A 20,994-nucleotide genomic window follows, 5' to 3' on the forward strand; every position below is an offset into this window, starting at 1 on the left:
CGTTCCCACCTGACTTGGTGCGTTAGGCTCTATCGAAGACCCCGGGGCCATGTCTGGCTCTGTGGGCCCCAGTCACAGACATGGTCTGACAAGGCAGGTGAGGGGGTGCCTGGGCCTCAAGGGCCATGCTGCCCCCCACCCACCCAGAATCTGCCCAGCCTCAGGTCCCCGCCTCCTCTCACGGTGATGGAGTCAGGGGTAGAGGGCCTCCCTGGGCCACTCTGCTCCCTCCCCTCCCCACCCCTCCTCTGCTCCCGCACCAGCCAGTGCCTGGAGAACGTGTGACAAGCAGGGTTCCGCGGCCAGGGGAGGCTCCAGCACGCCCGCCCGCGCTCCCCCAGTCCCCTCGTGGGGAGGTCTTGGGAAGGGCGCTCCTGTGGGTCCGTCCCACTGCCCCCTTCCAGGTCCTCGAATAAAGAATTGTGAGCACACACACGGGTCCTGTGGAGTCCGGTGCGCACGGCTAGGCTCTGACCATCGACCTTCCCTCTGAGGGGGCCACCACGGCCCAGACCTCTAGCCCCCTTCCCGGACCCATGTCCCTGGGACCCACCCTGGGGGGTGGCGGGAGGAAACACACACAGGAGGCCACAGCGTAGAGCCTGTCGTTTATAGGTCTCTGCCAGTCTCGTCCGTCCGTCCGTCTGTCCGTGTGTGTGTGTATCTCTACTGAGGAGGTGAGGGAGACTCATGTAAAAATCCCAAATCCGATCCTGACGGAGCACGAGCAGTGCTCGAACAGTGCTCCGTCAGTCCCAGTGCGGCTGTCAGCCTTTGCTGCTGACCGGGGTCCATGCCTCGCCCCTCGGCCAGCCTTCCTCCTGGGGCCTCTAGGAGACAGTGGGGTCCTTGGCTTTGGGGGGCTCGGAGCCCGTCAGCAGGGAGATGGTGGGGTCATCTGTGTAGTCGTCCCCCTCCGAGAAGTAGGAGCCCTCCCCCAGCTCGAAGAGCACGGGCAGGTCGCTGCTCCCCATATCCACGGAGCCCGGGTCCACCAGGAACAGGGGTTGCGCCGTGTAGTGCACCAGCTGCTTCCCTGGGGGCGGGGCGGGGTCAGGGCACCGGCCGGAGGGCACGTGGGCGGCAGGGCAGGGGTTGGGGGCTCCACTCACCTGAGTCAGGGCTGCTGTTCTCAGCCTCAAGGGGCCTGGGCGGCTCCTGGGGGGAGAGAAGCTCCTGGATCTGCCAGGACAGGAGGGGGCGGAGTGAGGCCCCCGTCGCCGCCCCGCCCAGCCCCCACGCCTCTGCTGTCCCCGCCCCGCCTACGCACGCTGGCCAGGCTGCTGTCCAGGTCGGGCAGGCTCATGTCGGGCACGGTCACGGAGGGGCTGAACAGCTGCGGGGAAGGGAGGGCGGTCAGGCTGCGCCGGGGGCTGGGCGCGGGCGGGGACGGGGCAGGGCAGCGCTCACGTCCAGCAGCGCGCTCGTGTCCACGCTGAAGCCGTGGCTCGTCAGCATGGTCTGCAGGCTGTCCAGGTTGGAGTCCATGGCGTCCAAGTGCTCACTGAGCTCGGTCCTGGCCAGAGCGGGCGGGGCGGGTCAAGCGGAGCTCCAGGCACCCCCAGGCCTTCCCGCCGGTGCCCACACACACCAGCCCGGGGTGGGGTGGGGGGCTGCCCTCAGCTGCACCCCCCAACCCGGGCCCCCGTCACGCCCTCCTGGTGTGGGCCGGGGGCACGTGTACGGGAGGGTAGCTGAGGCCATGCGGGCTGGGCCGAGTTGGCAGGAGGGCCCAGGAGGGGCTCAGTGCTCAGAATAGCTGGGGGCGGTTTTTCAGGCTTGCCGAGGTCTGGCCTTTACACTGCAAGACCGCGGGGATGGGGCGAGGGAGCCGTGGGCCGGCTACGCAGGGCTGGTCTCTGCCCTGGTGCGTGCTGGGAAGGAGGCGTGGGTCTGAAGGCAGTGGGCCACCTGGTGGACCTGCGCTACAGGACGGTGGCCTGGCTGGTCCTGGGAGGTGTCCACGGGGCCCAGCCCCGCCCTGAGAGGAAGCGGGTCAGCACAGCAGCTGGGACTCTGGCCGCATGGGTGGCAGCTGCCAGGCTGGGAGCCCCAGTTCTGTTGGTCAGTGACCTGGGGCACTGGCTTGGGCCCCAGAGCCTGGGGTAGGTGGCGGGCTGCCCCCTGCTGCAGAAGGCCCGGGACACCTGTTCACCAGGCAGGGCCAAGTGCTCACGGCCAGGCCAGGGTCTGGTCCGAGGCTGGGGAGGGGCCTGAGCTCTGGCGGAGCCCTCCTCCCTCCCCAGTGGGGACGGCGCTAACCCTGGCTGGACTCGGCCATGCAGAGAGGAGGGGCAGGGGAAGAGGCGGGCGACCCCAGACATCTGTGGAGCGCGAGCCAAACTGCAAGATACAAAGACAAGAGCCCCCCGATTGCAGGTGGGGGCCGGTGGACTCCGTGCCCCCCGCCCTTGCTCGCCTGGCCTCTGGGGCGAGCCCTCTGCTGGCCAGCAGGACAGGGCAGCGGCCTGTCGCAGGAAGGGGTGACGGCAGCAGCCAGGGCAGCTCAGAGAGCAGGTGGAACAGGCCCGCGAGGCCACACACCCTTGGCTCCTGAGGCAGTGGGGACGTGGGACAAGCAAGCTCTGGGCTCAGGGCCAGATCTGCAGGCGCCTCCCCCAGCGACCCCGTGCCCGCAGCCTGACGACCTCCCTGCACCAGCCCCTCCTGGACGGTCCTGGCTGGAGGCCCGGCTGCGCTTCCAGAGGCCGCAGTGGAGGTGGGTGGGGGTGGCACTCACTTGTCCAGGCAGGCTACGCTGAGGCACTTCTCGGGGGCCGAGGCAGGTGGGGGCGAGGGTGAGGGGTGGCGGGCCCCTGCATCCGTGAGGGGTGCGGCGGGGGCAGGCTCGCTTTCCCGCAGGATGGAGTCAATGAGGGCGGTTGGGGACAGGGGTGTCTCCACGACGGAGGACGGGCGTCCGGGACTGGCCGCCTCTACCCGGGGGCTCCGAGGAGGGCTGGGGGGCTCCTCCTTGACGCGCACCAGGGGGCTGCCGGAGAGCGGCCTGCGTCCGGGGAGCACACGCGTCAGCAGCCGGCTCTGTGGGCGCCCCCGTTCCACCCCCCCCCGACGGCTGGGAAGAGGACGCGGCCCCCACCTCTCGTCTACGCTTCCGCCCGGGGAGGCCAAGGGGCTGCTGGGGGCCAGTTCGGTGATGTCGGAGATGATGGGTCCGGAGCTGGCCACGGCATCTGGGGAGTAGAGGCTGGAGCTGCTGTAGGCCGGGGAGGGAGCCTGCCATCGGAGGGAGGCGGCCTATGTGGCAGGAGCCGCAGCAGCGCCCACCCCTGCCCGGGCCAGCCCCGCGGCACCGCGCGCTCACCGAGTAGGGGCCCGGGCCGTGGACGTGCTGCAGGGAGTACTGCCGGCCGTACTTGGGCCCGGAATGTGCCGAGCTGCCGTCATTCAGCATCAGGGGGCTGCGGGGCGGGGCGGGGGGGGGGGAGGTGGGGTCAGGCGCCTCCCCGGGGCCACGGCCACCCGCCACTCAGCCAAGAGGAGACAGGGAGGCCCAGGGCACCCCCCACGCCTCACATTTTCCTCTTCACCCCCAGGATCCGGTTCGACTGCACCAGGGAGATGAGGAACTGGATGAGCTGTGTGGGCAGCAGAAAGGCACAGTCAGCCCGGCCAGGGACGGGGCCCAGCGGGCGCCCCCCAGGCCCGCCGCACACCTTGTTGACGACCTTCTGCTGCTGGGCGTGCTTCTGCCGCAGGCTGGCCACCTCCCGCCACAAGGCCTCGTTCTCGCTGGAACACACCGGGGCGGTCAGCTACCCCCCCGCGCCCCCTCCCGCGCCCTGGGCAGGTGTAGGGGCTGGGAGCCTGGCGGGAACGGGCACCGCGGCCCCTGTGCTGGGCTACGCCGCTGGGGGAGGACATGCAGACGGTCCGGGGGGGTCCGGCGGAGCGGGCTCCTGAGGCAAGGGCTGGGGGGCTTAGGCAGAACACAGGATCGGGGCCCCCCCAACCATCTCTGCCCCAACTGAACCTGAGGAGAGCGGGGAGGCCAGCCCAGCTCTCAGGCTGGAGAGTGGCCTATGGAGGTCATCCTGTGCCTTTGAGGGGCTCGGGGGTGCTCCCCAGATCTGGAAATGGCTCACGGGTGACTTTAAGGAGTGGAAAGGGCCACCTGGGCACCATTTCCCCAACTGGGCAAACAGGGCTGTGAGCAGGCTATGGCCTGCCCTTCTAGTAAGCCAGCCCCCGAGCGTGTCCTTGACTCGGAACTGACCCCCTTGGCCTCACCTGGAGAGGCACCCGTGTCCCGGGAGGCCAAGTTCCCCCGGCCCCCTTCTGCACACGTCACACAGCCAGTGGCTTCTGCTGGACCCCAGTGTGAGCCCAGGAGCCTCTCCTGTGATGCCGGAGTCATGAGGCCCTGCCCTCTGGGCCGGTCCGAGGCCGCACACAGCTAAGCTGACGACAGGCACCCTAGGCTGTGGTTCCAGAGGTCCCCAGGCCCCCCAGGTGCATAGGAAAAGGCTCAAGCCAGCCTTCTTGGGGGTCCTGGCTAAGGACAGGAGCACAGGACTGGTTATGTGGTGGCCAAACGTGCCCCAGGGCTGGGGACCAGTGGGACAGCCAACACCGTGAGAGCCGGGAAGAAACCCTCCACCCCAGCCTACAGGGTGCCCAGGCGGGAGGCTGTGGGAGGAGCCCAGCTCTGCCTGCTGGGGCAGGAAGCGGTCAGACGCTGTCTCCCGCAGGGCAGAAGGCCTGGGCGCCTGTGTCACAGCTGTGGGAGGCGGGGCTGGTGGGAAGAGGCCAGCTCCCAGGCCTGCCCCTCTCCTGCCTGCTCCCTGCCCCCTCCCCGCCCCCAGGCTGCGGGGCAGAACCTACTGCTTCATGGCCAGGAGTCTGGAGTCCATGCTCTCCTGCCTCCCCTTCATGAGCTGCACGTCGCTGAGCAGCTTGGTGACGCTGTCCTGGCGAGTCTTCATGTCCTCGCTCTTCAGCGTGGATACCTGGGTCCCCAAGGGGAACAGTCACTGGGGGGACCCCACCCCACTGCCCCCCGGACTGCGCCGAGGCCAAGGGGCTGGCGGTCCGGAGAGGGACCTTTGCTGTGGTGGCTGATGGGGGAACGGGCAAGGGCAGCCCAAGATGCACAAGCAGGGAAGGGAGGGCCCGTCAGGAAAAGGGCTCGATGGAGCCAGACCAGAGCATCGGGCGGCCACCGAGCTGCTGTGGGCAGTGGACAGGCCCGCAGGACAGCGAGGGGACGCGGCATCCCTGTCCCCTGGAGGAAGATCTGCGGAGGCCGAGAGGGAGGCCGGCTACTCACACTGGTCACTTTCCTCTTGATGTTCTCCAGGAGCTGCTCCTGGCCGCGCAGGAAGCACGGGTGTTGGAACTCAGTGTCGTCCCTCTCCGGCTTGACCAAGCCACCCTGCTCGATGTGGACCACCTTCCGGAAGCCGTCTGCACATGACGGGGTGGGAGCCGCTCTGCCTCAGGCTGGGGACCAGACCCCCAATGACAGCCCGGGCCCTGCACTGCTAAGGGTCACCCAGAGCGTCCCAGAGCAGGGCTCTGCCTGGCGCAGTTTGGCCCCAGGAGAGGGGCAGGCCTGGGAGCCACCGGGTGGTCTGGGTCTAAGGGCGACCCCACTCCCCCAGGCGACACGCCCTCCCCAGCACGTGGTTTCACATCTTCCCTGAGGACTCGGGGCTCAGGCCTGCAGGATGCTGGCCACTCAGAGCCATGTGCAGGCGCCCCCCTTCCCCGGCTGCAGCCAGGGGCGTGGGTACTCACACATGTTGAGCTGGCGCACGAAGCTGGCCATGTTGTTGTGCTTGAAGTACTTGGGCAGCACCTCCTTGGCGAACTGGCCCTGGTCGAACACGTGGAAGCTGTTCCCGCTCTGCTGGGAGACATGCCACCGAGTCACGCGGGAGGCTCGCTCCGGAAAGCTGGGCTGCCTGTCAGCAGGGCGAGCCTGGTCCCGCTGCCCTGCACAGCCAGAGCGTGGAGGGACCCCATCACGGACGCCATCACAAACCCCGCCGCAGGCCTCCAGAGGTTCCCCAAACACAGAGCATTCCACACCCAGTCTCTAGGGAGCTTGTTCTCGCTTTCATCAGCGAACTTCGCCACGAGCAGCTCAGACCCCAGAACAAGGCGGCCAAGAGAAGGGGAGGCTGACCCGAGTCCCTAGGGAGGGAGACCCAGAGTTGTGTTCAGAACCACAAGTCCATGCCTCTACGGGCGTCCGAGACCCCAGGGTCGCTACACTTCGCGCCCTCCAACCCCTTTCAGACCTAAACCCAGGAGCTACCAGGAGGTTCAGGGCCCTGGAGCAGCGACAGAGTGGTGAGGAGAGCCCGGCCGGGGAGGGGTGTGAGCCCAAGAGAGACCTTGAGCACAGCTTCCCTGGCAGAGAGGGTGCCAGAGGGGCGCCCGAAAATAGAGCCCCGGGTGCCCAACGAGGGCAGGAGGCCGGCCCGTCCACACGCGCGGGCACACGGAAAGCAGCTCCGAGGTAAGCGCGTGAGGGGCGGAGAAGGCAGAGGGAGGCCCTCAGAGCACTCTCCTCCAATGTGGCAGCAGGAAAATTGCCCAAAATGTCAGAGGGACTTTTCCAGAACTCTCAAAGTCAGTCGAAGGGTTCTGGCAACATGAGGGAGCATTTATTCAAGAAGAGTGGTTCACGCGCAGGAGGGTCTGAGAGGCTGCTCTGCTCCCACCGGCCCTCCTGCAGCCGAGATCCCCAAACCCCAGCACCCTGAGAGCCACGCTGCGGGGTGCTGCTGGGGCTCCTTCGAGCCCCACTCCCAGAGGACTCTTATTTTACTGCTCTGACGGTCACCTGGGCGGTTCCACTTGCAAAGGTGTCTTTGCTTGACTTGACCCAAAACTCTGCCAATATAAAAAGGCTTTTCCCTAGGGATGCTTGTTGATAACACCAAGAGTGTATTTTAAAACTCTGTGACTGTCTAAGTCAGAGGGTAACAGTTAAAGCAAAAAACAAACTAACCAGAAAGTGTACAAGAAAGAGCTGGATGGGGCACCTGGGTGGCTCAGTGGGTTAAGCTGCTGCCTTCGGCTCAGGTCATTATCTCAGGGTCCTGGATCGAGCCCCGCATCGGGCTCTCTGCTCAGCGGGGAGCCTGCTTCCTCCTCTCTCTCTGCCTGCCTCTCTGCCTACTTGTGATCTCTATCAGTCAAATAAATAAAATCTTTAAAAAAAAAATAAAAGAAAGAGCTGGAGAATGAGATACTTCTGAAAATCTCCAAAATATTCCTGGAAACCCAGAAGTCACATGCATGTGCAGGGCCGTGTGGAGAACCAGGGTAAGACCTAAAAACGCCCTAAGCTTGCGCCCCAGGCTGAGCTCAAGGGTCCCCATCGGCAGGCGTACATACACAGAACCCCCCAAAGAATGGGGCAGTTATGGGTTCCAGGCATTAAAGGAAATTTCTACCCCCTTCGCTACAATGCTAACCAAGGAAAGACTTCAGTGGTCACAAACAACAAAGACCACACACTGCCCAGAATTAGTTCAGAAAACTCACAAGACAAATGACTACTAACAACTACAAGTAACGGTACCAGCCCTGGAGAGGGAAACTGATGTTCAGAGCTGAAAACACACGGCGCTACCTGACCCGAAAGTCTCGTTTCCAACAACGACCACAAAAAACCTGCAAAGAAACGAGGCCCGGGCTATACACTGGGAAAAAAGCGATCAGCTGAAACCATTTCTGAGCGGGCTTAGAAGCTGGATTTATTACACAAAGACTTTAAATCAGCATTTCAGACACGTTCAAAGGCTAAAGTGAAACTGAGTCTAAAGAAATAAAGGAAAGCAGGGGACGCCTGGCTGGCTCAGTCGGTTGAGCGGCTGCCTTCAGCTCAGGTCATGATCCCAGGGTCCTGGGATCGAGTCCCACATCGGGCTCCTTGCTCAGCAGGGAGCCTGCTTCTCCCTCTGCCTCTGCCTGCCACTCGGTCTGCCTGTGCTCGCTCGCTCTCTCACTGACAAATAAATAAAATCTTAAAAAAAAGAAAGAAAGAAAGAAAGGAAAGCATGAGAATATCTCATCAAACAAAGAACATCAATAAAAGTAAAAATCATAAATATAAAGCAAATCAGCAATTTCTGACTGAGAAAGCGTAATAACTCAGGCCTAAAGCTCACTAGAGGGGCTTGAGAGCAGACCTGAGCACAGACAAGGAGTCAGCACACATGAGGACAGGCCCGCTGAGATCATCCAGTCAAAGAGAAGAGAAGACAGTGAAGAAAAACGGACAGTCTCAGAGACGGGGGGTATTACCGGCACCAGCGCACGCACCGTGGGGTCCCAGCAGGAGAGGAGAGGACAGAAGGAAGAAGGGCTGACAACTTCTCAAATTTGAGGAAAACCGTCCAGGAAGCTAAAGAAACCCCAAGCAGGGTGAACTCAGAGAGGGCCGCGTCTAGAAGCCTCGTCATCAAACTGCAGGACAGGAAGACCCAGAGAGGCCTCTGGAAGCCACAAGGGAGAACAGACTTCATGCGCAAGGGCACCTTGAGAAGATTAACAGCTGATTCCTCATCGAAAGCCATGGAGGCCAGAGGCAGTGGGATGACAGTTAAAGGGGCTGAAAGAAAAAAACCCGTGAATCAAGAATTTTATATCCAGCAAAACCACCCTTTGAAAAGGAAGGAAAAATTTCTCCTTCTGGGATGTCAAGTGTGAGGAGATCTACTGAACCACTCCCAAGTGAAACAAAGGTTACTTAAATCTTTTTTTTTTTAAAGATTTTATTTATATATTTGACAGAGATCACAAGTAGGCAGAGAGGCAGGCAGAGAGAGAGGAGGGGAAGCAGGCTCCCCGCTGAGCAGAGAGCCCGATGTGGGGCTCGATCCCAGGACCCTGAGATCATGACCCGAGCTGAAGGCTTTAACCCACTGAGCCACCCAGGCGCCCCTAAATCTTTTAAAGTATCTGGAAATTGTCCTAAAAGCGTACAGCAAATGAAAACATTTATTCCAGAAACCCTACGAAGACTATGTAGGAACAGTGAGCTCGTGACACCTCAGCCGCAAGCCACTCCCTTCCTACTCCAGTTCACCTTGACTGACACTACACCCTGGGAGGGCACGGCTGGGAAGCTGGCAGTCCCTCTGCCCAGTTTCCAGTCAAGGTTTACTGTATTTCACTGAGAGGAGAAGGCCACCCGGATCTCTCATGCTGTCTAGGTAAGGAGGCTAAATTCCCGGTGATTGCGACCAAGAGTTTGGGGAGGGGTCTTCTCCATTTTGCCCCCATCCAAATAATGCAGGCTGTACCCCAGGCATGGGAGGTTGAGCATATGGAACCCCTGAGAGTCCTACCTCCAGCCAGCATGCGGGGCATAGCATCCGTGCTGGGGGAGGCCGCTGCCCTGCCCAGTGCCCGGAGCACTGGCTCAGAAGGCCCCAGGAGAGAGGCAGTCCAAAGGAAAGAGAGCTCTGAAGGTTTCCCCCAACAAACTCACTTTATGTGAAACAAAGTGTAGAAAGCTCAAGCCTAAGGCTGCTCTTGAGAACAGCACAGCTCTAAGAGTCACAAGCTCAAGGGGCACCTGGGTGACTCGGCTGAGCATCTGTCTGACTCTTGATTTCATCTCAGATCATGACTGTAGAGTTGTCGGATCAAGCCCCATGGCAGGCTCCCTGCTCAGCGGGACGTCTGCTGGAGGTTCTCCCTCTCCCTCCATGCCTCCCCAAATCTCGCACACATGCTCCCTCTTTCTTGTAGATAAATAACTCTTCAAACAACAAACAAAAAACAAAGGAGAGAAACAAACTCAACCACAACCAGCTTGTTCCCACAGGCTAAGAGCCCTCGCAGGTCTGAGCAAACCTCAGACAGACCTGAAAGGCTGCACTGCGAGAATGTAATTGGGCCAGACTGTTGGACAGTCTGTGTCCTGTGGTACCGTCAGAACCAACGGAACAATCAGGCGGAGCATGGAGCCTACGGTCTGGGTGTACTACCCCCCGACACAGTGAACCCACACAGAGACCAGAGACCTTACTAACCTACAAGTCCGCAAACCTCAAAAACAAGCACAGGAGCGGTGGGGGTGCGGGTGGGGGTGGGCGTCCAGGAGTACTGCACGGCCCAAAATGTGCTTTACCAACAAAATGAGACATGTAAATAGCAACATATGACCCATGCACAAGTGAGAAGAGAAAAGAGGTAACAGAAACAGCCCGTGAGAGACAAGACATCAGATTTAACCAAGACTTCAAACAACACGTTGTAAGTATGTTTAGAGAATTAAAGAAAATCATAAAGTCGAGGAAGATGAGGGGACTGTGCCTCACTAAAGGGGGAGGAAGAGTAAAGAGACTGCAAGCACAGAGCAGAGTCAGACAGAAAGTCCCAAGTTCAGCAGCACAACAACCAAGACGAGACACTTCCCAGAAGGGCCCAACAGTGCACGGAACTGGCAGGAGAAACAGTAGGCAGACTGGACAGTGGATGGAGACTGCGACAGCAGCAGGCCAGAGAGAACACGGTACAGAGAACCTGTAAAGGGGCTCAAGAGACGCTTGAGCTCCTGAATGGAGCCTCAGAGACGCTTGGGGCCCCTTCAGCTGCACCAACACCTGTGTAAATGGAGCACCGTGAGGAAGGGCCGGGACAAGGATCCAGGGAGATAAGGCCGGAAAACTTCCCAATTGCGTTTTTTTTTTTTTTTTTTTTTTTAATTTGAGAGAGAGACAGAGAGAGCATGAGTGAGGAGAAGGTCAGAGGGAGAAGCGGACTCCCCGTGGAGCTGGGAGCCCGATGCGGGACTCGATCCTGGGCCTCCGGGATCATGACCTGAGCCGAAGGCAGTCGTCCAACCAACTGAGCCACCCAGGCGTCCCCTTCCCAATTACACTTTTAAAAAAGTCCACGAACATGGTATGCCATCCCGTCAACTTGGTTTCTTTCCTAAGTGTTTTTATTATTCTTAAGTCTTGACATGACCATCCCTGCATGTTTTACCAGACTTCTCTGTAAGAACTCTTCCCCCTCCCCTGAACAGTTGTAAACGAAGTTTAAAAAAACAAAAACAAAACAAAAACCAACTTCCTGTCATTCATTAGAAATGCAATTGATGGGGCGCCTGGGTGGCTCAGTGGGTTAAGCCTCTTCCTTCAGCTCAGGTCATGATCCCAGGGTCCTGGGATCGAGTCCCGCATCGGGCTCTCTGCTCAGCGGGGAGCCTGCTTCCTCCTCTCTCTCTCTCTGCCTGCCTCTCTGCCTACTTGGGATCTCTGTCTGTCAAATAAATAAATAAAATCTTAAAAAAAAAAAAAGAAATGCAATTGATGGGGCGCCTGAGTGGCTCAGTGGGTTGAGCGTCTGCCTTCGGCTCAGGTCATGATTCCAGGGTCCTGGGATCGAGTCCCGCATCGGGCTCCCTGCTCAGTGGGGAACCTGCTTCTCCCTCTACTCCTCCCCCCTCCTTATGCATGTGGTATCTTTCTCTCAAATCTTGAAAAAAAAAAATACAATTTATTTTTGTGTGTTGACCTTGTATCTAGTGATGTTGCAAAACTCATTAATGATTAAAAATCATTAGTTGGAGGAGTATTTTTTTTTCAAGTTTTGGGAAAAAATAGATTATTTAGATTTTATTTGACAGAGAGGCAGCCAGAGAGAGAACACAAGCAGGGGGAGTGGGGGAGGGAGAAGCAGGCTCCCCGCTGAGCAGAGAGCCCGATGTGGGACTTGATCCCAGGACCCTGAGATCATGACCTCAGCCAAAGGCAGAGGTTTAACTCATGAGCCACCCAGGCGCCTCTTGTCTAACTTTTTAAAAGTTTATTTAATTTTAAGTAATCTCTACACCCAACGTGGGGCTTATGCCAGGGTTGTTCTTTGTGACCAGGATTCAACAGGTGTGACGGTATTTGAGAACAGGTTACAGACGTCACCTGGGGCTCTTGCTCTGAGAGAAGCAGGCCGACCTGCTGTAGCAGCCCTAAGGAGAAGCTCACGTGGTGAGGAATCAAAGCCTCCTGCCAAAAGCTACTTGTCACAAAACACCCGAGTGAACCTGGAGGCGGGTCGCTCTTCCCCAACTGAGTCCTGCAACGATCACACCCTGTGTGCGGGGCCGCTTGAGTTCCAGTCGGCCTGGGACTCTCAGGGACTGCGGAACGCTTTTTGTTTTAAGCAGTTAAGTTTTAAGATATTTGGTTACACAGCAATCGGCAATACAACCACTAAATATCTGTGCATGTGTTTTAAGGATTTATTTATTTATTTAAGCGTCGGGGGTGGGGGGTGCACAAGGAGAAGGAGACTCCCAAGCAGACTCCTCACTAAGTGCAGAGCCCGATGCGGGGCTTGATCTCATGACCCTGAGATCGTGGCCTGAACCGGGATCAAGAGTCGGACACTTAACCACTCACGTGCAAATACCTCCATTTTCAACAGTTCATTGCTAGTGTGCAGAACTAGATTCAGTTTTTGTATACTACCCTCAAACTCCGTGGCCTCAGCAAACTCACTTATGAGTTCTAGCAACTTTTTCTGGTAGATGTCTTGGGACTTTCTAAGTCAATGATGGTGTTTTCTATAAATGGAGACAGTGTGACATCTCACCTTCCAATTTTTTGGTCTTTTATTTCCTTATTTGCTATATTGCCCGACCAGCGGATCACACACACTGTTAAAGAGGAGCAGTAGGAACGGACTTCCCAGCCTTCTCGTCCAGTGTTGGGGGAAATGCCCGCCCTGTCACCTTTAAATACAACACCACGTGTAGGTTTCTGCAGGAGTTTTTGCGGGCTGAGGAACTGCCCTCACGAGTCTGCTGAGCGGTCGTCGTGAAGTGCGGGTCAAGTCTGTCCAGCGTTTCTCATTACGCTGTCGAGACGGTCGTGCAGTCTTTCTTCCCTCCCCACTGACGCGCTTCCGCTGTGCTCCGAAAGCTGACCAGACTCCCGTCCACGGAGCTGCCTCAAGCCTCAGAGTTGCTGAGAAGTCAGAATCGTTCTATGTCCCTTTGTGCAATTCCCTTTCTTTTTTCTGGCTGCTTTGAAGATCTTCTCTTTATCCCCTGTTTTTAGCAACCTGACAGTGGCATGACCTGGCACACTTTCTTGTGCTTACCCTTCCTGGCGTTCTTGCAAGTCCTGGGGCAACAGGTTCGCAGCTCTCCAAAAACCTGCATGGTCATGTCTAAGCACTCCTCCCCCTTTACATAGGAAATCCGCTTCTGTGCCGTCAGGCTGTGTGTTGTCGTCCCCACGAGGCTCTGTTCAGCGTCTGCCGTCTCGTCTTCTCTGGACAGCGCTGCGAGCAGTTTCTCCGATCAGTCTAGTTCAGTCATCTTTCCTTCTGCGGCAGCTGGGCTGCGGCTGACCCCTGCACCGACTTACACAAATCAGCTTGGGAATTGAGAGCGACTTCAGATCTGCGGTAGCACTGGGGAGAGCTCTCATACCTGCGCACCATTAACGCTGTGCACCTGTCGCAGGTAATGAATCTGCAGCCAGGCTTCCCCTGCTATCTGAAAGCAGAGTTCCTATGGAATCTTTTGTAAGATGAAATTCCTAAAGCAAACAATGACCGTTACTGAATATGGAAAATTCCACAGTACTCCCACACCCCAGAGTAATCTCTCCGGTAGCTGAGACAGGCACGGATGCAGGTCTCTTTTAAAAGCAGGATGGCTTCACACGAACTTCCAAAAAAGGGGCCTGCCTGGGCCTTATTAACTAAAGTCCCTGTTTTATTCAGATCTCTTCAGTTCTTGCCTTCCGTCCTTGTCCCAGGACACCACCCAAGGGCTACACCACACTGGGTTGTCAAGCCTCCTCACTCTCCTCTCGCAGGGTCAGTCGCTCAGACTGTCCTGCTTTCTGTGGACCCTGACGGTTTTAAGGAGCACTGGGCCAGCGTCCGCAGACGGTCCCTCAATTTCGACTCGTCCTCTGCCTTTTCCTCATGACTAGTTGAAATTATGGAAGCGTCTGGAGGAAGGCCACAGAGGCTACGTGCTCTTCTCATCTTGGCAGGCAAGGACGCGCACCGAGAGGCCACGTCTCTCGGGTGTCCCCACCATAGTCGCCCCCACCCGTCCCCACTGTGCTTCTCGGAAGAAAGCCACGTGCAGGTGGGGAGATGTGCGGCGCCTCCCCGAAGCGGGGATTTCCACGAACAGTGGGGAACCCTTCTGCACGGACACTTGTTCCATGACATTTTCTCTGTCTTCACGGGCTTGCTTTACCTCTCGGAGCACTCAGAAGACTTTTACAATTGCTTTAATGACTTTGTTGGCTAGTCTCATCATCCCTGGGAACCCTGCTGCGACTCTCCCCTTCTCGGTCACAGGATGCACTCCCCACCTGACTCATTTGTCCACTCTGGTAGGGCCCCCGACACGAGGGTCTTTATGTCGTGTTTGGGTTTTGCGGTTTCCTCCTGAGAGTGTCTGTGTGGCTCAGTCTGATCCTTGCATGGCTTCTCTTTAAACTCGATGATGCCGCATTTGGGGCCGATTTTCTTAATTCAGTCACAGCTCCAAGCTCTGGCTCGTTCCGTCTCTGCTGAGTGATCTGCAAGCTGAGTGTGATTCTTCCGCTCCAGCTGGGAGAACTCAGGATAACTCGAGGCCCTCTGTGAGCTCTCCTCAGTAGCTGTTCCTTCTCTGGAAAGTTCTCAGGCTAGCTTCACAGGTCTCGTTGCACCGGCAGGCGGAACCAGTCGTCTGTCGGAGGCCCAGAGGGGCTCGCGTGCAGACTCCTGGACCTCTCCCATCCCTGGTGCCGCGCCCGGTAAACTCCAGCTGCACCAGCTTTTTCAAAGTCTGGGCTCTTAGTCTGAAAACTGCCTCTGGACACAAAGTCTGGGCACCTGTGTGGCTTACCTGTCCCTCCTGTTTTCAATCCTGAACATTGTTCAAGGGTGAAGCCACACTAAGTGTGTCCCGTAAGTCCTACTTAAGGGCCATCAGGGGTTTCAGAGGTTTCCTGGTGAATCCATCACAGGGTGCGCCGCTCCATGTCCCTGCCTCATGGTTCAAGCCCCTCCTCTGCTGCCCCAGAGGAAGTCCTGGAGGTGGTCTTAGCTTTCCCTGGGCATAATCAAAGCCTGTGATCAGAAATGCGGAAGAAGCAGGAAGAAGTGAGTGCCCTGCCGCTGGCTGCTGGGCCCTGCCCTAATCCGGACGTGCACTTCTCTTTCCTTCTTTCCTTCCTTCTTTTTTCTTTCTTTTTAAAGTAAACTCTACACCCAGCATAGGGCTCGAACCCACAGCCTCCAGGCCCAGAGGTGCATGCTCGACCCTGAGCCGGCTGTTCGGGATGCGCTTCTTCACAGCTACTGAGTCTGAAGCCTCTGGCCTTACTTTTTCTTTTCTTTCTTTCTTTTTTTTTTTTAAGATTTTATTTATTTGACAGAGAGAGACCACAAGTAGGCAGAGAGAGAGGGGGAAGCAGGCTCCCTGCTGAGCAGAGAGCCCGATGCGGGACTCGATCCCAGGACCCTGAGACCATGACCTGAGCCGAAGGCAGAGGCTTAACCCACTGAGCCACCCAGGCGCCCCGTCCGGCCTTACTTTTGACGCCACCTGGACCAACCTAAAATGAGTCCAAAATTCTGCAGGCAGGCAGGTGTTTTACGGAGATGGTTTCTGTCGTTGAGTATTTTCTCAAAGGGCCCCACGACCTCAGAGGGTTAGTAACCCCCAAATTCCACGAGGGGAACCAGCTGCACTCTGCCCAGAACACTTTGCTCCCCCCGATGTCAATCCGAAGACTAGTCGGGCGTGAGGCGCTCTAGTCTCCTGATTGCGGCCGGCAGACCGCACTGTAGGGCCCGCCACCCCGCGTTCGGCGTTCGGACCGCGTTCGGCGTTCGGAGCAGGGCGTGTGCGGCCACCGCGGAGAAATCCAGGCTGCAGGGGGAGGTGACAGGGTGTGTGAGCTCCGGCGAGGAAGCGAGGCTCCCTCCTCCTCCTCTCCCATCCTGGTTTTGTCCTTATCTGCGTCTGAGGCCGGCTGCACCGTGCTGTCCTGTTTTCCTCTCAGCGCACGTTAACGGTCGTGAGTTCCTGCGACACAGGCACCGACACAGCCCTCATCTCTGGCCGTGGGCACCCTGCGCTCAGACCTCCAGGCCCGGGAGCCGAAGCAGGCTGGTGGCTCTCAGGGTCAGGAGGGGAGGGGTCTGTGGTGGCCGCTGCTATCCCGTCAGGACTGGGAAGCATGTCACTGAGAAGACAGCCCCACTCCGCCGGGGAGGGGGCCTTGCAACCAGAGCTGCAGGCTCCAGGGCCCACGGACGGTGAGGTCTCTGGCCCAGCCCCACACCATACACGACGGAAGCTCTTTGCACATTCTGGAGTGGGTCTGTCCCACTGCCGCCTTCCAGGTCCTCGAATAAAGAATTATGAGCACATACATGGGTCCTGTGGAGTCCGGTGCGCACGGCTAGGCTCTGGCCTCTCTGAGGAGGCCACCACGGCCCAGACCTCCAGCCCCCTTCCTGGACCCATGTCCCCGGGGTCGACCTCACCCCCTGGGGGGTGGCGGGAGGAAACAGATTCGGGAGACCACAGCGTAGAGTCTGTCATTTATAGGTCTCTGCCAGTCTCGTCCATCCGTCCGTCCGTCTGCATGTATCTCTACGAAGGGGTGAGGGGGCTCATGTAAAAATCCCAAATCCAATCCTGACCAACCATGTGCAGTGCTGTGGGGCTGGGGTCTAACTGACAAAACAGGTGGGGGTAAGCAGCGTCTTGACCCTGTAGGCATGGGTGGGGCTCCCCTGCTGCCCCCAGGAAATCTGGAGTCCCTGGCAAAGGCAGACAGGGAAACAGCTGCTCGTCATCAGAAAGATGGTGGATTGGGGCACCCGGGTGGCTCAGTGGGTTAAGCCTCTGCCTTTGGCTCAGGTCATGATCTCAGGGTCCTGGGATTGAGTCCCGCATCGGGCTCTCTGCTCAGCGGGGAGCCTGCTTCCTCCTCTCTCTGCCTGCCTCTCTGCCTGCTTGTGATCTCTGTCTTTCAAATAAACAGACGCTCCCTGGTAGTCTAGTGGTTAGGATTCGTCGCTCTCAAATAAATAAATAAAATCTTAAAAAAAAAAAAGAAAAAGAAAAAGATGGTGGATTCAGGTCTGGCTTAACCAATCTCCAGCTTTCTCTGTTCAGTTTCCTGATGTCTTTGAGACTCAATTTTTTCTTTCTTTTTTCTAAAGATTTTATTCACCCACTCATGATAGAGAGAGAGAGAAGCCGAGGGAAAAGCAGGCTCCCCACTGAGCAGGGAGCGCAATGCGGGACTTGATCCCCATGCCCTGGGATCACAACCTGAGCCAAAACCAGAGGTTTAACGGACTGAGCCATCTGGGGGCCCGAGACTCAGTTTTCCTATCCACAGAATGGCCAACTGTCACCTCCTTGCACGGCCCTGGATGGAGAAGTGACACACAAGAAGGCACAGCCTCCTGCTGCAGGGGAGGTCCTAAGGAGCACAGCTGGGCTACTGTTCGGCAAAGGCAATTGTATGCTTCCGGGAGGCCCTGCAGCCCACTGCCCAGCCTGCCACTGGGGAGCGGTAACCTGTGGTGCTCCTTCAAAATTTTGGCTTAGATGACAGAGCCCTAAGGGCAGGATCCAGAGGGCTTGCTGGGTCCTGCCAGCTGTCTGAGAAGGAGCTCAGCAGGCTGGGGGGAGGAGCGGGGGCTCACCTGGCTCTCAGTGTCCCTGCCTGTCGTGGGAACTCTGGAAATGGCCCATAGCCAGCTCTGAGTGTACCAGTGTGACCAGGGTAATTCAAGGGGTTTCTCAGGTAGCTGATGAGCTAACTGCAGGAAGTGCCGTGCCCCCAACTCCCCACCCTGAGACCCAGCCCCTCCAGGGTGACCTCTGACCACTGCACGTACAAGGGCTACCTGGGACAGGCCCTGGCCTTGGTGACCTCCAGCTCCTCGGTGTCTGCTCCACACAGTCCTATTAGTTGCACTCTGGCTCCCGAAGAAAACGGAACTGCACTGATCAGGCTGGGCGAGAGTGGGGCCAGAAAAGCGCCAAAGCCCCAAATTTAAGAAGCCCCTCCCTCCAGCCCCCTGGCCTCCAAGAGGCCCTAAAAATAAGTGCGTCCTTAAACTCTGCCATCAGGCACCTCCCAGGCTCATCTGGCCCTGATCCCTAGGCCAGAAAGGCCTGATTCATGGACAGTCCCAGTGGGCGTGGGAGGCACAGGGTGTAGGTCAGGGGAGCTGTGGCACACCCTTAGGCTGTGCTCATGGTGGCCAAGTTCCCTCCTGGCAGCAGCAGGAGCTGCAGGGTCCTGCAGGAGCTGTCTGGGGGGCAGCTGCATCTCTAAAGACCCTTGCTTATTCAGCGAGATGCCATGCCCAGTGCATCTTCGACTGTGAGGGTCTGAGGGTCAGTAAGCCAACACAACTCTCTGGGGCAGCAACCTGTGGTCTGTCCCTCAGGCTGGGCAGGGGAAGCTCAACAGCCTCGGGAGTGGGAGGCAGCCCCACTGGCTGGAGGGTTTCTGGGGCCGGACCCCTGCCCCACCTTACTCAGCCTTGAGAATCAGCCAGCATACCTCTGACTGCCCCTTATCCCCTAGGTCAGACATAGTGTTTCTTTTTTCTTTTCTTTTTTTTTAAAGATTTTATTTATTTGTCATAGAGAGAGGGAGAGAAAGCGAGCACAGGCAGACAGAGTGGCAGGCAGAGTCAGAGGGGGAAGCAGGCTCCCTGCTGAGCAAGGAGCCCGATGTGGGACTCGATCCCAGGACACCGGGATCCTGACCTGAGCCGAAGGCAGCTGCTTAACCAGCTGAGCCACCCAGGCGTCCCAGACATAGTGTTTCTCCTGGTAGAACTGTGAGAAAACTTCCAACACGAAGGGGAAGACACCAAAAGCAAGCACGTCAGAGCTTTCTAAGGCCTCTGAGAGCCAGACTCTAGGCCACAAGTCTGCAGAAGACCCGGTCTGGACTTTTTTGGTAGAGGCCAAGGTACAGAACCATCTCCTGCCTCTGAGCCAGGCAGCTCTCCAGGACCCTGCCTAGCCTGGGAAGGGCTTCCTTCCACTACTGAGCTACTGTGCGGTTTCTGGGTTCATTGTTAGTCCCAGCCCTACCACTATGTCCTGCTTGACCTGCATATAGACCGGGAAGGGTCAAATACTTGTGCTCCAGCCAGCCAGTTCCCCATCCCTCTCTCTCCCCTGAATCTGATTCCCTCCCACCTGCCGCCCCACACCAACAGGGTTCATGGGCAGCCACTGTAAGTGAAAGCTGTCAGGTCTGACTGTTCCTGTTCAAAGGCCTTGCCCAGAACACAGGCTGCAGGTCCTGGAGAGTAACCTGGTGCCACCTCACCCACATGCCTAACAGTCTGTAAGCAGAAAAGCAAGCAGATTAAGGGGCACCCTAGCAGGTGGGTGGGATGATCACCCTAGCAGAATCAGGCTTGGAATATCCCAGGCCATCTCTGACCCCCCTCCTTGATTAGGGTTAAGAGTGTTTCCTGGAAATTAGGGGAAGGAAAAAGAGGCAGGAGGAAGGTAAAGGAAGCCAGAAATGTGGGGCCACGTGCTCCGGCTAGAGAACTCTGAGGTCTGGGAAGAGGGGACGGCGGTGACTCCGCAGCGTGTGGGAAAGCACGCTCCTCCTCTTCAGGGTCCTGGCCCGTCATCACAGAAACAGGGAGTGCCCACACATCTAAGTCACTGAGACTGACAAAGGGTCCCCACTCAGAACGCTGGTGAGACCCAGTCTCTTCATCTCCAGTCTTCAGGCAGAGCAGGGCTTGGGCAAACAGACAACCCAGGAGTTAGCTTCAGCCTAAACATTTCTTCATTCCTAATGGCTTAAGAGCATGAAAGGGAAGTGCTTAGCAAAGTCTGAGAAAGCCAGCGCTCCGGCCCCCAAGAGGTCAAACATATCTGAGGCACTCACAGGCTCTGCGTGACCAGGGTGGCCGTCCTTCAGGTCACCCATTTGCCAGCGCCGGGGTACGGCTCTGGCCTTCCCCAGACAGGACACCCCAGGATGGGGAACCGCAGATTCCGATATTCAACTCCAAACACTCCCTGATTTACCTCGGCAAAGCCGGAGCTGTCCGGTCTTGCAGGGTCAAACCTTGTAAACAAGCCTGCTGCCAGGCAACTGGAGACAGGGACGGGATAAAGACGCCCTGCGAGGCCCGGAAAACAAAGCCGCTCCGGGGAAACCCGGCTTCAGCATCTCTGGGCAGGGGTTCGCGACCGACTTGAACTTTATGACGTTTTACTTTCTGTTTTCCTTCCTTTCGCCTTTGCACGGGAGCAACGCCCTCCAATCCGCGCGCCACGTCCCGGTGTTCTCCTAATAGCTGCCGCCACACCACCCCGGGAACTCTTGGGGGAAGATCCAGAGGGTCAGCCGGGCACAAAGATCGCCAGCGAGCCCCGGGCCCGCGCCAAGGACCGACACACTTCCGCGACCGGCCAACAGTTAGCGAACGACCGCGGCGGCGGCCCTTCCTCCCCAGCCCGGGGACACTCGGCGCGGCCGAGCCGACGCGAGCGAGCCGCGCACGCTTTTCCCGCGAACCCCGCCCTGAGTCCCGCCTCCGCATCCCACTCCTCCGGGGACTGGCCCCGGCCCCTCACCGGGCTCCAGCAGATGAGCGCGTCGGTGTCCGGGTCGCTCACGAGGGTCCACAGCTTGGTCAGGAAGGCCGGGACGTTGCTGGGCCCCGCCGCGCCGGGGCCCACGGGCAGATCCATACCGGGCTCCGCGGGGAGAAGCGGAGAGGACGACCGCGAAAGGGGGCCGAGGGCCGGGCTAGTGCCGCCGACGCGCCTGCCGCCGGGGGAGCGCCACCGCCGCCGCCCGCTGCGCACACACGGCCCCGCGGCCTAGCATGGCCGCAGCCATCTTGCGACGGGCGCGCTACCGCCGGCGCCGCCCGCTCGCGTCGGCCCGGCGCGCGCACGCCGGCCCCGCCCTGTTCGTCCCGTCCGCCCCGCCCCCTCCAGCGCCTCTGCCGCCGTGCGCC

General features: G+C 58.6%; 1 protein-coding gene and 1 long non-coding RNA gene across 9 annotated transcripts; one reads left to right on the top strand and one right to left on the bottom strand.

The window, feature by feature from the left end:
- Positions 1–596: 596 nt before the first annotated feature.
- HSF1 (heat shock transcription factor 1) lies at positions 597–20,954 on the bottom strand. Of its 8 annotated transcripts, none has more exons than XM_082720524.1 (14): positions 20,606–20,954; positions 5,761–5,869; positions 5,291–5,427; positions 4,846–4,970; positions 3,678–3,753; positions 3,538–3,599; positions 3,326–3,422; positions 3,101–3,237; positions 2,741–3,007; positions 2,263–2,343; positions 1,411–1,516; positions 1,271–1,336; positions 1,113–1,182; positions 597–1,036 (listed from the first exon to the last, which is right to left on the bottom strand). In XM_082720524.1, the coding sequence occupies exons 1-14, from the start codon at positions 20,720–20,722 to the stop codon at positions 831–833; spliced, it is 1,656 nt and encodes a 551-aa protein (XP_082576650.1). In that variant the 5' UTR covers positions 20,723–20,954; the 3' UTR covers positions 597–830. The 8 variants fall into 8 exon arrangements, with proteins under 8 accessions (XP_082576650.1, XP_082576649.1, XP_082576654.1 ...); XM_082720523.1 differs by having other exon boundaries at positions 5,761–5,872; positions 20,606–20,896; XM_082720528.1 differs by lacking the exon at positions 2,263–2,343 and having other exon boundaries at positions 20,606–20,934.
- LOC309859657 lies at positions 15,503–16,387 on the top strand. Its single transcript, XR_014308783.1, has 2 exons — positions 15,503–15,595; positions 16,017–16,387. It is a non-coding gene; the product is annotated as an uncharacterized lncRNA (long non-coding RNA).
- Positions 20,955–20,994: the final 40 nt, after the last annotated feature.

Source organism: Mustela nivalis (assembly GCF_964662115.1).
Source record: "Mustela nivalis genome assembly, chromosome: 2".
NCBI lineage: Eukaryota > Metazoa > Chordata > Mammalia > Carnivora > Mustelidae > Mustela > Mustela nivalis.

Coding starts and splice junctions, on each gene's coding strand:
- HSF1 (XM_082720523.1), bottom strand. CDS start 20,722: ATGGATCTGCCCGTGGGCCCCGGCGCGGCGGGGCCCAGCAACGTCCCG. Junction 4,971..5,290: donor TCAAGAGGAAAGTGACCAGT/GTGAGTAGCCGG, acceptor TTGGGGACCCAG/GTATCCACGCTGAAGAGCGA. Junction 3,423..3,537: donor CTGGGGGTGAAGAGGAAAAT/GTGAGGCGTGGG, acceptor CCCGCCCCGCAG/CCCCCTGATGCTGAATGACG.